Source organism: Betta splendens, chromosome 10, assembly GCF_900634795.4.
Source record: "Betta splendens chromosome 10, fBetSpl5.4, whole genome shotgun sequence".
NCBI lineage: Eukaryota > Metazoa > Chordata > Actinopteri > Anabantiformes > Osphronemidae > Betta > Betta splendens.
In genome coordinates, this window is record NC_040890.2 from 6,556,765 (window position 1) to 6,571,731 (window position 14,967).

The 14,967-nt window shown below is 44.5% G+C and overlaps 2 protein-coding genes across 5 annotated transcripts in view; both read right to left on the reverse strand.

Annotated features, from left to right (window-relative positions):
- The window catches only part of gpc3 (glypican 3), a 71,992-nt gene extending 69,135 nt beyond the window's left edge, over positions 1–2,857 (reverse strand). For 2 of the 3 annotated variants that reach the window (XM_055512374.1, XM_029164657.3), the window contains exon 1: positions 2,133–2,857. In XM_055512374.1, coding sequence (XP_055368349.1) covers positions 2,133–2,289 — 157 coding nt within the window. In that variant the 5' untranslated portion in view covers positions 2,290–2,857. The remainder of the gene's footprint in view (positions 1–2,132) is intronic. The other variant, XM_029164656.3, reaches the window with a different exon arrangement.
- A 4,072-nt stretch (positions 2,858–6,929) lies between these two features.
- Positions 6,930–13,110, reverse strand: cab39l1 (calcium binding protein 39, like 1). 2 transcript variants are annotated; one of them, XM_029165502.3, is made up of 9 exons: positions 12,741–13,110; positions 12,061–12,194; positions 11,822–11,986; positions 11,380–11,498; positions 10,435–10,603; positions 10,294–10,353; positions 10,157–10,222; positions 9,923–10,066; positions 6,930–9,775 (listed from the first exon to the last, which is right to left on the reverse strand). In XM_029165502.3, the coding sequence occupies exons 2-9, from the start codon at positions 12,175–12,177 to the stop codon at positions 9,584–9,586; spliced, it is 1,032 nt and encodes a 343-aa protein (XP_029021335.1). In that variant the 5' UTR covers positions 12,178–12,194; positions 12,741–13,110; the 3' UTR covers positions 6,930–9,583. The 2 variants fall into 2 exon arrangements, with proteins under 2 accessions (XP_029021335.1, XP_040928621.1); XM_041072687.2 differs by lacking the exon at positions 12,741–13,110 and adding an exon at positions 12,303–12,686.
- Between the last annotated feature and the right edge of the window lie 1,857 nt (positions 13,111–14,967).

The window sequence follows — 14,967 nt, forward strand, 5'->3', positions numbered from 1 at the left end:
CTGCTCTTCTGTCGCGGCTTCATATCACTAACCCTGCTAATTGCTTTTTTTTATTTTTATCGGGGTTTTAGTTTTTCTATTTGATCATTTTTAAGAGGTTTTTTTATGTTTGCTAAAGGAATTGTTGGTGTTGCTGTCATTCCCTTGGTATATGACCCTCATCAGTTTCATATCATCATTTCATATATTTATTCCACATGTAGTGCTGAATTGCTGTGAGGTTGAGATTTATGTTTAAGAGTCTAGAACAGTATTAGACCTTTAGCACTTTGTGATGTTGTCGCTGCTCTGCTCTGGTCGATTCCATGAATCTGACTGTGAGGGATGTAAACAAATAGCATTACTGGTTGATACCAGGCTCTGCCTGATCCAGAGTTAGAAGGATGCTGGAGGTCTCCATCTGGCAGTTTAGAGGTTTAAAACTCACTGCCTGTTTTGAGGGACCGTCAGACAGAACCCTCGCACCCCAAACATCTGTCCTGCAGTACAGATGAGAACACACGCATTAGTTGGAACCTCATTGAGGTGCCGGTTTGAATCTTTCATTTCAGTCCAACAACAACACTTAATAAAGAGCTTCTTTGCAGCCGACTTGGATCCTTTTTATAGTATATGAATAGATTTGGGATTTAAGCTTTGAGGCACATTAATGCCTAAAACCTCGCCGGGAGTGAAGCGTGCACCAGAACCATCACTGTGCTCCTCACGCTCGCTTCATGGCCGCTGTTAAAGTCTATGAAGGCGTCCTGTGCAGTGGAGCGCACACATGCACCACGAGCGTCATATTTGGCTGGAAAGGTGTAAATCCCTCTAACCCCAACGTACACAGTGATAATTGCTTTATAATCGAATTTAAGAATCACATGAGAAAATATGAAAATGATAAAACAATAACTGTGTCACTTTCAAGCTGTTACCGGAGGCTTGTGTCTGCAGGCGCCTGAAAACGGCAATAACGTAGCGTAATAAAGAGCTGGGACCTCCGCTTTAGTGGATTATTTATACGCATGTAGTCATTTATCACAGGTCACCTGCTGAACAGCTGAACAAGCAGCTCACTTACTAAACCCCTGCAATTATTCTGCAACACGAGAGCCACGGGTATCGTGAGAGCGTGGAAACCAGACTGAGCCTTAACTGGAGGAGATGAATTGTCCTTTGGCTGAATTGATTTCCAGTGTGTGTGTGTGTGTGTGTGTGTGTGTGTGTGTGTGTGTGTGTGTGTGTTCCAATTAACATTCCGCATCCGGCTGTGACGGAGCCGCTCCGTTTGAATCTCTGGTCCGCGTCCAATCGGGAGTCGTGCGACGGACAGGACGCTGCGATCTGCAGCACCGGACGGAGACTTGTCTCTGCCAAAAGTTTTGTTGTGTCCTCGAGACACGTTCCGTCCTCATCCAAGACCGAGTCGCTGACATTTCAGCTCCAGGGAGGAGTAATTACTTTGTTTGGTTGACTGCGTCTTTTCGAGCGTGGTCGGACTTCATATCACATCACTGGTTTGTATTCTGACGATGGGACGACGTGGCTGCCTGTACGTGACAATTAAGCAGCTCTCAGGACGAGAGGGGAACGGGCTCCTTCCGCCGCGCCGAGTGAAGGAGCAGCCTTTGAACCGAGCAGAAGGAGCTGCACAGGTGCTTTATGTGTTTTAAAGCACCAATCAAATCAAACTTAGGCTTCTGGGAAAAGGTTATAGGCGCCCTGTTTCAATCAATACGCCGAGCAATCCATTACACCAGCGTGTTACTCAACAGTTAACTGGCGGTTTACATAACTCAACTTGCATTCTAACAAGATACTTAACGTGGCCCATAGATTTTTAGAGCAGGTTGTTAGATGTTCAGCCAGAGGGATGGAGAGTGTGAGTGTGTGAGTGTGTGTGTGTGTGGGGGTTGGCTCTTAGTGCTCATATCCGAGAGGTCAGCAGCTTTTGGAAAACATTAGAGGACTATTGTGCTGGAAACGTCCTCTGAATCTGGAAGCGGAATTCAACGAGTGTTTTCAGTCAGAGCTGAACTTGTACTAATCAATTTCAGCCCACGAGCCTTCCTCAACACAATGTAATAATAACAATAAAGATAATAATAATAATGATAAGCTTGAGACTAGTTAAACAGCGAGCTTCTTACCTGACACCGGGGTTTCGGGGACCCACTTGGAGCCGGGGTGAAGGGACTGGAACACGGCGCGCACCTCCTGGCAGTTCGGCACCTGTCCGCCCAACAGGGAGGAGAGCTGGAACAAGGCGCACAGGAGCAACGCACTGTGGACGGACGACGCGGCCATGGCCGACGAGGAGCGCTCGATCACAGCGGACAGACGCGTTGTTTAACTTCGGCACATTAAAAGTTAGGCGAGGAGCCGGGGATCGCGCTGGCGGAGTGAAGCTGCAGCTCCCGGATCCGCGCGGATCCGCATCCTTCCGCGTCGCTCCTCCTCCACGGTCGCTGCGCGTGGAAAACGCGCTCCGCCGCGGCTCTCGGCGAAGCTCCTCGGATGCTGGTAACTTGCGAGAGCCCCGTTCACTCGCGGCACCGACTCCCAGCTCGCTGCTCGCGTTCAACGAGCCCCTTGGATCCGTGTGCGCGCTCCCGGAGAAGCGCGCGCGCGCCCCGTATGCGTAAACCTACGCGCACTGAGAGCTTCCCTCCGTCGCGCGGCACTAGATGCGTGGAATGATACATTGCCCTGTGCGCGGATGCAGGAGCGCAGATATAAGGAGGGAATTAATGCGCAGTGCATGCTGTTATATTAGATAGATGGCCCTGCACGTAAGAGGATGCAATTAGGACACACTACCTGCATAGTTCGCTATTCACACTACGGGGGCCCATAATGCGGAGTGGACATGCACATATATTACAAAGACAACAACACATAAGCGCAATCTGCCCTGAAAATGAGCCTTTATTAATCAGCCACATGAAGAAAGTGCACAGAACAAGTGTTACCGACTGAAACCTGAACGCCTCTGTCAGAACATTCTGTCCAAACATCACCTGATGCCTTTTCTATCTCACACTGATCGTTTCTTCATCCTCCCGTCATTTTGAGCGGACACCTCATTTCACTTACACTCAGCTCCAAGGGACAATAAAGTTCAAATGGCGCCATCTAGTGGTCACTGTTCGTGTCAGCCCCGCTTCATCCTACCTGCAGACTGGCCCAAAGCCGATGACGTCAGGGACCATTTATTTTGTTTGCTAGATTGTCCAGATTACTCCTGGACAATCTAGCGGCTGTTCACAACATCTAGCGGATCGCAGATGGATACTGTGCAATTTCTCGGACCGGGTCACGTATTGAAATTGCGGAGTCATCCACCCGAAAACAACGAGACAAACAGCGCTGACAAACTCACGGCCGCGGCGCCGTAGGAGCCCAACGAGGCGGCAGCAGGCGGGGACGAGTGAACAGCAGCACCTGCTCTCTCGCGCCCGCGGTGAGCGAGGTTCTTCCGCGCCTTCAAGTGCTCATCAAAGCGCGCAACAACAGAACAAAAACCACATATCTCTCCACCTTTGGCTGCGTGTCTGAGGAACAAAGAGCTTTGCATGGATTTGCACAGCGCCGACTGGCACAGGCTGACAGCAAACCAACAAAACTCGCTGTAAACCCAGCAGAGCTCCCGCCTCTTCAAACGCCGCGCAGTCAGTTTGATGCACGAGAGAGGCGGTGACCAGCAATACCTGAAGTGCACAAACTGCAGTAGACCAGTGTGTACTACCTGCATTGTGAGCACTTTGGGACAGCAAAGTCGTCATGTTCGTCATCCAGAGTCATGAGTCACTAAACGCGCCTGTAGGAATAAGACACACTGATAGAAGGAAATAAATGGAACAACTTCCTGTTTATCCAACACAAGATACCCAGATATTGATGGCAGTGGATTCTATCGGGATATGACAGGTCTCATCCACACACAGTGAAATGGTTATTACAAAGTTTGTGTTAGTTTATCATCTAAAGTTGCTCACAGCTGGATAGTTCTCACTGTATCACTATGTGTAGAAGAAATATGCATCATCCGATTCATCAATGTTTGTATTTATACATTTATAACTCATCTTTCTGATCGTTGTCTTGTTTAACATTTCAACATGTTATTTTTTAATAAAGTCCTTTTCAAGGTAAATATGGAGACGAATCTGAGCGATTCTGGCGAGTCCTCCATCCAGAAGGTGCATCCAGGGCAGCAGATACTGATCTACTTCACTAGCTACACTAGATGCACCTTAGCTGGAAGACCGGAAAACCTCACAGGAAGCCGACAGACGTGACGTCCCCTCCTCCAAAAGTGGAGGGTTCCAGCCGGGACCACCTGAAACACAATAAACCAACCGCTTGTGATCACAACGCACAAAGGTGTAACCTGATCATAGGAGCCCACGCAGAATAAACACTGCAAAAGCTGCAGTGTGAAGGGTTTTAAAAGATACAGCAAACAACAGTCATATTTAGAGATGACACGTCTGAATTCTAATTTAGGTGCAGTGTGGATTTTCAGTAAACATAGCTCCACCTCCAGAGGTGACAGTAGTAAACAAATTCAATATTTAAGCTCAAGATTATGGCAAAGACGCTTTATAATAATTGAAGAGTTCAGAGTCTGTGAGGAACAAAGGGCAGATGGTCGAGCTGGGGCCTTTTAACTACTGATTAAAGCTCTCAAATAATTGCTGCAGTAACAGTAAACATTATTTATAGCAGGTGTTGTAGAGAAGCTGAAGGTAAATTAGAACGGTTCCAGTAAATCATAGTGTCTCTAAATGTCCGGTGCAGCACGTGGGCACGTGCATGTAGTTAGGGCTTCCTCCTGCATCACACTTAAATAATGCAAAGGTCCGCGGATGGGGGTGGAGATTTGACCCCGAAGCCTCCATTTTAAATAAACCAACACGAAAAGCTTTATATTTGAGCGGGCGACGAGCTGCAACAGGAGCCCGGTTTAGTCCCAAACGGGGCTGGTTTTACTGCGCGGCCGCTGCGCCCTGATCCGATCCGCGCGGCTTCAACAAAGTGGCGCCAACGGCCTCTGACGGCGTGACGACAATTAAAAAAAAACTAATAAACTGCACCTCAAAGATGATCACGTCTGCTTTTATTTCACTGCACACTCAGTGCAAACACCGCCGGCTTCTAAGCACAAAGAGCACCAACAAACCGAACGGACGCATTGTTAAATAGAGCCCGAAGGAGCATAAAGCGCGTGCACCTAAAACTTTGACACATTATCTTGAATCTTTGGAACTACTGCGACTCCAAAATTACAAAAAGACTACGCTTGACTATTACAATTATTTTAAGAGAAAGGTTAGTGCACAAGGCGTGTTGAGTGATTTATCGACTTGTGCCCAACAAACGCGAAATACTTTATATTTACAATATATAAATAAATATTTCTGCTTATTAACACTTCCTGAAAAAAACTAAATCAAGTAAAGGAGCGCGTGATTCACGAGGAATAAACGCGTCAGGCGGCACCCAGCGTGTCTTTGAATCGTGCTGAGGTTTGTTTGGTTACTTTAATCCACTATATCACTGCCCCCACGCTGAGAACACAGCAACACCATAACGTACCTTTAGCGCAAATGCCGCGTCCTCTGCACACGTCTTTTGCACACAAAAAAAACTTTATAGCGCACGCACTGACTGTGACCGCATCTTGTTGTTTTCTCTTTGTGGGGGTGGGGATGAAAGCGCTGGCGACGCAATCTTTGCCGAGGTCGTCCCTTCAAATCCTCTCGCGTTTATCCGTCCGCGTTTGCGCACCGGCGTTGGAGACCGCATCGGGAGGCGACTCGTGCCGCAAACTCCCAACTTCCCAACGGACTGAAATGCGTTATAATCAGCCAGCCTCGCTCCCACCGTGCAGCGTCGCGCCGGCCGAAGGAACCCGGGAGGCTCGTGACCTCTAACCCCTGCAAACCCTGCCCCAACGTCTCCCCGTGCACGGTCCGCGGGAGCGCGCCTCTCCATAGGCCCGAGCCGCCACAAACGCGGACAAAAACACTCCAGTGTTTGTGCAACAGTGAAGTTTGGTGAATGTGTCCACGCCGCGCGACGCAGAGGTGTGCCTCAGCACGGTGGTCCTCCGTGCACTGTGGGAACGGGCTGCTGCCTTGCCTTCTTCCCTGGTTGAACTTTAACCTACTTTCCCATACTGCACCCCCCCCCTCCGCTCCTATAGGCTGGGATTGGTGGAGCTTAAGAGAAAGAACATTGGAGCTGCTCGATTTGACCTTATTCTTGAACTGAGTATGTTGGATCACATGACGCTCTGGAGAAGGATGTTACTGATGATCAGTAATACTGTGAAAGCTATAAGGTTATTTGTCCCTGGACCAATAAAGTGGCAGCTCCAAACACAGAACACACAGAACCGGCAGAGATTGACAGTATTTTATTTTATTATCTCACCACTGTTGCCCATCAAATGTATTCTCTCTCAAATGATTTAATTGTAAAGGAAATGCGACTTGTTTAAGATGGTTTTAATAGTCCAAACTGAACCACAGAACATCCTGTCTGAGGCCGTTTTTGGTCTTAAATGTGCAACTACACTGATTTCAGTTCAGGCAGAAGTTGGGAGAATCTTTAGGTAAATGAGATAATTCAACTACAGTAGTGCTTGAAACTATTTTAGATTTAATGTAACTAAGTCCTGAAACCAGATCCAAATAGACCCTTTAAACAACAGACAAACACATGTGCATGTAGTTGCAAATGATGTGACCTTTGTGTGTCAGTGAATGAACCTCTATGATGCTCAGGCTCAGCGGTGCATCTACTAATGTTTGCATGTTCTCCTCTGAACCTTTCTCCCCAGTGATCCTACTTTGAGAAAAAAATGTAGTAAACACTTCGCAATTAATGCTTTACTACACGACAGTTTAAACAAATTACACCAGTGAAGCCACGCCACGTAACTGCCATAGAGTTTTATTTTCATGAATGCTTTCACACTTTATAAAGTTAGGTACATATAAATCAAGCCCATGGCAAATAAAGGTGTGAACAAAAAACGTAAAGCACACATTTCAACAGTGAACTTAGGAAATATATATTATTGATCTTCAGGAATTTTTGTTGTGTCTACATCTCCCTGCTGGTGATTGTACGTAGGGTTCAAGAAGCATTGAAGCTGGGTTGGTACAAGCAACACGAGCCAAATGCTGCTGTCAGTTCCCTCTGGTGGGACAGCTGTGCATAGCATGTCCTACTCAAAGGGCACGTCATGACTCCAGACACGTTTCATACAGAGTTTGCATCTGTATTTACAGATCACCTGAATATTTAAGAAACACCAGGACTGCCCCATATTCTTGCATATTACCAGAGGTGATATAATGGTTTTTAACGTGAGCGTATGGAGAAGGCTTCAAAAAGCAATTCAAATCTAAACACTGTTATACAAGCCTTCTTTGAAATAAATGAGGCAAAATGAAATATATTTGTTTATAGATAATGTGCCAGACTCTCAGCAGAAATGTTTTATGCTCATGACTGACGCTGTGAAACAAAGAGCGATTTCTTTTAAATGCAATCTTGTCAACAACTTTGCGAGTAGCCTGCTGATCTCTACTAAAAACAGATGAACACCCGAAGCACATGGCAGTTAGAGGTAAACCTACAGTGCACGGCACCATATGTGGATGTGAAACTGAACTCACAGAACTTGCATTGTAAATGTTTTGTACTGATTTTGGTGTAACAGGAAATTAAGAGGTCTGGAATTTTGTATGATCACGACGATCCATCAAAAGGTCTTTAAATAAGGCAACACTTATTACAAAAGGTACCACTATGCAATTCATTATGAATTAACGTTTGTGTGGCACCGGCCAGTGAAATATTTAAGTTTAAAAATCTAGTTTTCCTATCGTGAAAACCAGGTCGCAGTCCCTGTTCAAGTCTGAACATTTATAATCAAGTGTAGCGATGCACACACAACCCACTCCTGTGCATTCTAAGATGTCATAGCATCTCATCTAGGAAGGCAAGAAAACAGAACACAGCATTTGCAAATCTAAATCCAATGAGGTATATACTGTAATAGAAGGCCGTGCACGCGGACTACACACGTTGAAATGTGCCATTTTAGTAACAACGGCAGAAATAAGGCAGTTCCTTAAAGACCAACGTATGTAGTGATGCGTGCCAGGAAGTCCGGCGCCCATCGCAACAACGCGTCGGCGTCTGACTGGACACGCCTTCAGATGCATCACAAGCGTGTGACAGTTAAATCCACTTATTAGTACATTCATATCAGTAAAGCGCTAAGAATAAATCCTGTGAATGCATGTGGGCACATGCTCTGTTCTGTTTGTTCTCTTGGGGTAGATGCAAGTTTTGTTACATTAGAGGCAACAGTATTTTTGTTTTGTTTTTTAATGATCCATGTCCTTGCTGTGTGTGGGTCAACTGCTTACGTTCAATGCTTGAAATATTCAGCACGTGCCAAAGCAAAGTGGAATGGCTGATCTAACCTCGTACGTAGCACATCATGCTCCCATTTGAATATACTAGACCTGCAGTAACATACTTATGATGCATCCTTATGAGCAAACCCTTTAGATAAACTGCACTTTAACTTCCAATGCACTGCTTGCTGTATATAAATAGCCAACACCTCAAGCATTAAGTTCATCAAAGCCCTGTACATCTTTGCTAAATGGCTGTTTTTACTGAATCACTGTTATCTGATCAGCAGGTAAGGATATGAGCCCTATGCATGCGATCAATTGGTGGACCCCAGCTGTCCGTGTTAGCGGTGAATGGATGGCTGCTACCCTGCAGCATTATCTGATGTCTTGTTTCTATTTCAGTCATGTAAGCCTCACTGGGCGCAGCCTAAAAATCACAGCGCAATAAATTGATTCCTCCATGGTTTTGATTTTCTCTTCCTGTGCCAACTAATGCACTGCCAGTACAGCACTGCAGGAGCATTTCTGTCCTCTGCAGCAACTAAAGGCCCAATAGAACCTCCAAAACTTGCTACATGTTGACCTAATCAGAATGAGCCTTATGCATCTTCTCCAATGCCATAGAGCTAAAGATTACTCAACTCCCTGTACAACACAACTGATTACAATAAGGCAATAAAGCAAACCTCTAGAATTAGTTAGACTAATCAATGCTCAGAAAGAAAAGATATTTTATATTGTTTACCATAAATGTACATTAGAAAAATAATATATACTTATCCTAAACTTTTTTAGTTCTAAAATATAAACTAAACCCTATCAGGGCTCATATTGCTGGTGAAGGGGTAACATTTCTGTCTGTCTAAAGTCTCTTCCAGCAACAATTTCTGTGAAAACGTAACAGTTTAAGTTCCAACATTACAAGAATGGAGTAAATGCGTTCATAACTAAAGAACAGCACCCTGTTTTGCTAACTTATGCTTATGAATGGAAAACCACCTCCGCAATAAAAACTGAAAGTGAAGGAAGCTTTTTTCCTATGTTTCATAGTTAAAACTGAATTGAAATAAAGCATGTCTTTCTGAAATGGCCCTCGGCAGCTCTACCAACACCCTTAAAATCTACCACCTGATGGAACAATGGTCTCCATGGTCTTAAGCTTCCTCAGGTGCCACGGGCCTCTTCAGGTCTCGGATCTGCTTAATCAGATAGTTCTTCTCATCACAGAACTGTTCGTCTTCACATCGGTCTGTCTGGAAATGGCTCAGGAAGTCCACAAGTTTGGTCTGGTTCTTCAGCAGTATGTCCAGCACTGGCTGAGTCTTGTTAGGGTTCGCAACAAATACCTGTGAAAGAAAAAATGTTTTTTATTATGAGATACTGGTTGCATCAGGCAGTCTTCTCCCCTTTTATGAAAGAGACTTGCACGATTTGAGATCTGACAGTACAAAGATTTAAAAAAAAAAAGAAAATGACTGAGCGTTTGTTCATACCTTGAACACATGGAACGCTTCGAACTGGATGTTTCGGCTGTTGTCTCTTAGCAAGTTCATCATCAGCTTCAAGTTCTCTGCCCGGCTAATGTACCTCGTCATGACGGTGAAGTTGTGTCTGTCCAGGAGAAGTTCCCCAAGGAGCTGAAACGCCAGAAGAAAAAGCAGATCCCAACTAAAGCAAGTGAGACAGCCATTTGCACAGAAAGTCACAAATAATTGTGTTTGGTCTACCTTCAAAGACTGACGTTTGGTGACATAGTTATCAGAATGCAGAAGCTTCTCATATTCTGTAAACACCTGAGGGACATTTAGAATTAGGCACAGCTCGAGCACTCTTAATTACTGTAACAACCCAAATCCACACTCACCCTGTCGTAATTCTTCTCCAGGAAATCAGCACACATGATCTTGTGTCTTGTGAGGAGATCCTGAGAGGAAACAGAAAACATTTGCTAGGAAATGTCTGTATTAATAAAATGCTACTCTTAAAAAGGAATATAATGACATACCTTAAAAGAGGCAAACGCGTCTGAGGCAATATCAAACGTTGAGAGCTCCACGTAATGGAAGAAGCAGTAGAACTCTTCAGCGAAGAGAACAGTTCGTGCCAAAGGTTCATGGCGCAGACACTCCCTCAGCATCATCCCACAGTTCAGAGCGACTTCTGGACTCTCATATCTGTACAAGTTGACACATGTCAGGCCAAGGTCAAGAAATATATGTTAGACCCATTATAAAAATTACAGTGGCAATGCAACACAAGTACGAACAGCTCCTAATCTATTTAAAAAAAAAAAAAAACATCCTGATAATTTTTGAAATGGTCAATCACACATAAAAGATTTTGATCAATGTGATATTTAGCGCTTAAAATGAGAAGAAACATGTCGAGTCCAAACATAGCTGGCCAAGTTTCACCTTTAAGCTACAGGAAAGTTTAATAGCAGAAGAATCTCCCAGCACACACATGTTAAAGGTCAGGTTTTGATGTTTGTGTATGACAAACAAACTGAACATTCCTCTTCATAGATGTGGCATTTCAGACTAGAGTTAACCCACACACCACAGACAAAATCCATCACAGAAGTGGCTTCGGGCAAAGAACATTTGATTCACAGACAACGGGCTCAAATGCAATGTGGACTTCAGACATGGTTGCTGTTTCAGTAACTGGGATGAGTCAGTTCTTAGAGCTGTAAAACCACTGTGCCATCATCTACATCACTACATTACATTACATGAGATCACAACAAGTTCATGCTTGTTCCACTGGGAGCTGTTGAAACACATACTACATAATGTAGAAAGTTATAAGGCACTGGAGAGAAAGTGATTGTATTTTAATAATATTTGTAACCACTCTTGATTTTTATCTATTTAGGAGTCTTTAAGGGCAACCGTGCCGGATACAAAAAAAAATACTGATTTCCTGAAGCTAAAAAACATTAACTTACCCTTTCAAAAGCATGAAGAGGATCTGTGGGTGCGTAGAAATATACTCTACTGTGGGTGTGCGAGTGCCAATCTGCCGTCTCACAATATTGCTGAACAAATGAACCACATCCTTCTTCCCCTGTAAAAAAAACAACAGAATGTCTGATGCTCCTGACTCAAGAAAAGATGCTGGAAAGGTCATCTGTGAGGATGTTAAATTTAGGCATACACCTGGCCACTAATCATTTGGTGTCTGCACAAAGTAATCAATAGATTTCACATCCATTCACCACTAACATGGACAACCAGGACATACTAATCGATCGCACTAGTAGTGCTCAGTTTTATCCTCACATGCCGATCAGATAAACATAACGGCTTTGACGGACCTAATGCCTGATGTGTTCCGTATTCAAAACATACTGTATAAAGCCAGTGCAGAAACAGATACCCTGCACCAACCTCAAAGTCAATCCTTTGCAGGTTAGAAATGAGAGCAATGAGGAGGTTGGTGTTGTAGAGCTCTTGTGCAAGCTGAGCCACTGCTTCGGTCTGAGGCTCCTTGTCACCCGTCCCACAGAGGACTTCCTTCAGGGACGCCAAGTTTTTGGACACTTCTTCTGCAACCTTAAAAAGGTGGAATAGCAACTTATGAGTAACGAACATAAGTTGGTGTTGGGAACAAGAGGAAATTCACGGACCTTTTCACATTTCTTGCTGTCTCCAGCATCCAGCTTTTCCAAGTGCACCACATTCTCCTTTAGGTTCTTCACTATTTCAGCTGGACTCTTCTGAGACTTCCCAAAAGGAAAAGGCATGGCTGAAGTCAGGTAATCTGAGAAAACAAAACATAGTTTAAAAGTATAAAGAATAAAGCCCTCCGTCCGATGGCAACGCAGCTTCCTGTGCGTCAATGGTTGAGGAAATGGCAGATAATTCTCACCTGAAGGAAGTCTACAGATACACTGCTCACCCTGAAACTCGACACTCTGAAGGTGTTTATGTCAAACACCTTGACGCCCACCGCTATCTGGTGCAATACCAACGAAATACGTCTCAAGTGTTAAAAGATAATAATGCTGCCTGCTCGGGGTTTAAATATCTCTGGGCTGTTTGATTCGCCTTATTACTTTCCACATGAACCCAGTCGAATAAAACGTTAACTTCACGAGCAGGAAAGTCAGCGAGAAACAGGCGTTTGAGACGTCAACGCTAAGTTACAGCACCGTTCACCAGCAAAGTTGAGCTAGCTTGTGACCTAGTTAGCCACAGTAGCTGTAGGTTACCGCGAAGTAGGCGAACCGACAACCGCACACAGACGGCGAGCAGCGTGGAAACACACGGCACACAGAAAGATTCCGTTCAGCCTGCGAAGACTCACCGAGCGGAGTCTACTTTTCCGATGAAGGGGCTCGGCGGCTAAGGTTAGCTAGCGGGCTAGCAAACCGTCTCCACTTTCTTGTCTCAGTGTAACGTTACTTTGAAATGTCAGTAACGTTATCTGAGATCTGCGCCTGGAACAGTCTAACGTAGGCTAGTTGTAGCTACAGGTTGCTCGCACGGACGACCTTCATAGCTGTGATCTTCATCCGAATCTTTTGAAAGCGTCTATCACCTAAGTTGCTAGCTGACTAGTTGTAAAGGGACTTGCTGGGCTGACCCGTCTAACAACTTAGTTTCCCTATTCTCTTCTGTTGAAACTCCCGACTCTCTTCATCCCCGGGACAGTGGGCGGATATGTTTTGCTTCACCTAATGACTGACATTAGTTTTAGCCAATTACTGTCACCAAAGTGAAAACGCCCCCTCGGATATGGGTGCGTATGTTTTACAGCTCAGTGTTCGTGGGTGGGCGGGTAAAATCGATGAACCCGCAGAAAAAACAACCATTAGATGCCACTATAGAAAATTAAGTGCACCTAAGCCTCGAGAAAAATAAAAAGATCTCAAATTCAGAATTTTTTCTATAATTTAGTTTTCGTCATTTAATATATATATATATATATATATATATATATATATATATATATATATATATATATATATATATATATATATATATATATATATATATATATATATATATATATATATATACACTCTCATATATATCATCCACTTTCCAAGCTCGGGTCCTCTACCAGAGGCCAGGGAGCTTGAGGGTTCTGCGCAGTATCCTTGCTGTTCCTAGGACTGCACTTTTCTGGACTGAGATTTCGGATGTTTTTCCAGGGATCTGTCGTAGCCACTCCTCCAGTTTGGGGGTCACAGCCCCTAGTGCTCCGATCACCACAGGCACCACTGTGGCCTTCACCTTCCAAGCCTTCTCCAGTTCTTCTCTGAGCCCTTGGTATTTCTCTAGTTTCTCATGTTCCTTTTTCCTGATGTTGCCATTGCTTGGTATTGCCACATCCACCACTACGGCTTTCCTCTGCTCTTTATCCACCACCACAATGTCTGGTTGGTTCGCCATTACCATTCTGTCAGTCTGGATCTGGAAGTCCCACAGGATCTTGGCTCGCTCATTCTCTACCACCTTGGGAGGTGTTTCCCACTTTGACCTTGGGGTTTCCAGTCCATACTCCGCGCAGATGTTCCTGTATACTATGCCAGCCACTTGGTTATGGCGTTCCATGTATGCTTTCCCTGCCAGCATCTTACACCCTGCAGTTATGTGCTGGACCGTCTCTGGGGCCTCTTTGCACAGTCTACACCTTGGGTCTTGTCTGGTGTGGTAGATCTGGGCCTCTATGGCTCTGGTGCTCAGGGCCTGCTCCTGTGCGGCCAGGATGAGTGCCTCTGTGCTGTCCTTCAGCCCAGCCCTTTCAAGCCATTGGTAGTATTTGTTGAGATCAGCCACTTCAGTTATGTTCCGGTGGTACATCCCGTGCAAGGGCTTGTCCTCCCATGATGGTCCCTCTTCCAGCATCTCATCCTCTGTTCTCCACTGCCTGAGACATTCACTCAGCACGTCATCTGTCGGGGCCTTATCCTTGATGTACTTATGGATCTTGGATGTTTCATCCTGGATAGTGGCTCTCACGCTCACTAGTCCTCGGCCTCCTTCCTTGCGGCTAGCGTACAGTCTCAGGGTGCTGGATTTGGGGTGGAACCCTCCATGCATGGTGAGGAGCTTTCGTGTCTTAAGTCTCATGGAAGATGTGAATGCAGCATTGAGAGCGAGATATATATATATATATATATATATATATATATATATATATATATATACATTTTCTCTACTAATAAACATTCCTTTATGCGGTCTTAGTTACAGAATTCACAAGAACCATTATCTAAATTGTAAGCTACATATAAGTAAGAGCAATATTTGCAGACAGGAGAGTCGTCCTCTCCTCTTTGTATTGTACAATTGTCATACTTCAGATCAGTTTTTGAAAAATTACTAATTATTCAGATGTTAAAATCACATTTAATTTAACATATTTATATTTTAGTATTTCATCCACAGGTGTGGTTGTCCAGTATATCACTGTCAAATTGTGCAGTCAACTTTAAACTTCATGGTCAGATACATTTTTAACTTCTCTTATTTAGTCCCTTTGTTCCTTATATGTAACGGGTTACCACTAGAGTATAGATGGAACA

Coding starts and splice junctions, on each gene's coding strand:
- cab39l1 (XM_029165502.3), bottom strand. CDS start 12,177: ATGCCTTTTCCTTTTGGGAAGTCTCAGAAGAGTCCAGCTGAAATAGTG. Junction 10,604..11,379: donor CTCTTCATGCTTTTGAAAGG/GTAAGTTAATGT, acceptor CAACTTGTACAG/ATATGAGAGTCCAGAAGTCG. Junction 10,354..10,434: donor ACGCGTTTGCCTCTTTTAAG/GTATGTCATTAT, acceptor GTTTCCTCTCAG/GATCTCCTCACAAGACACAA.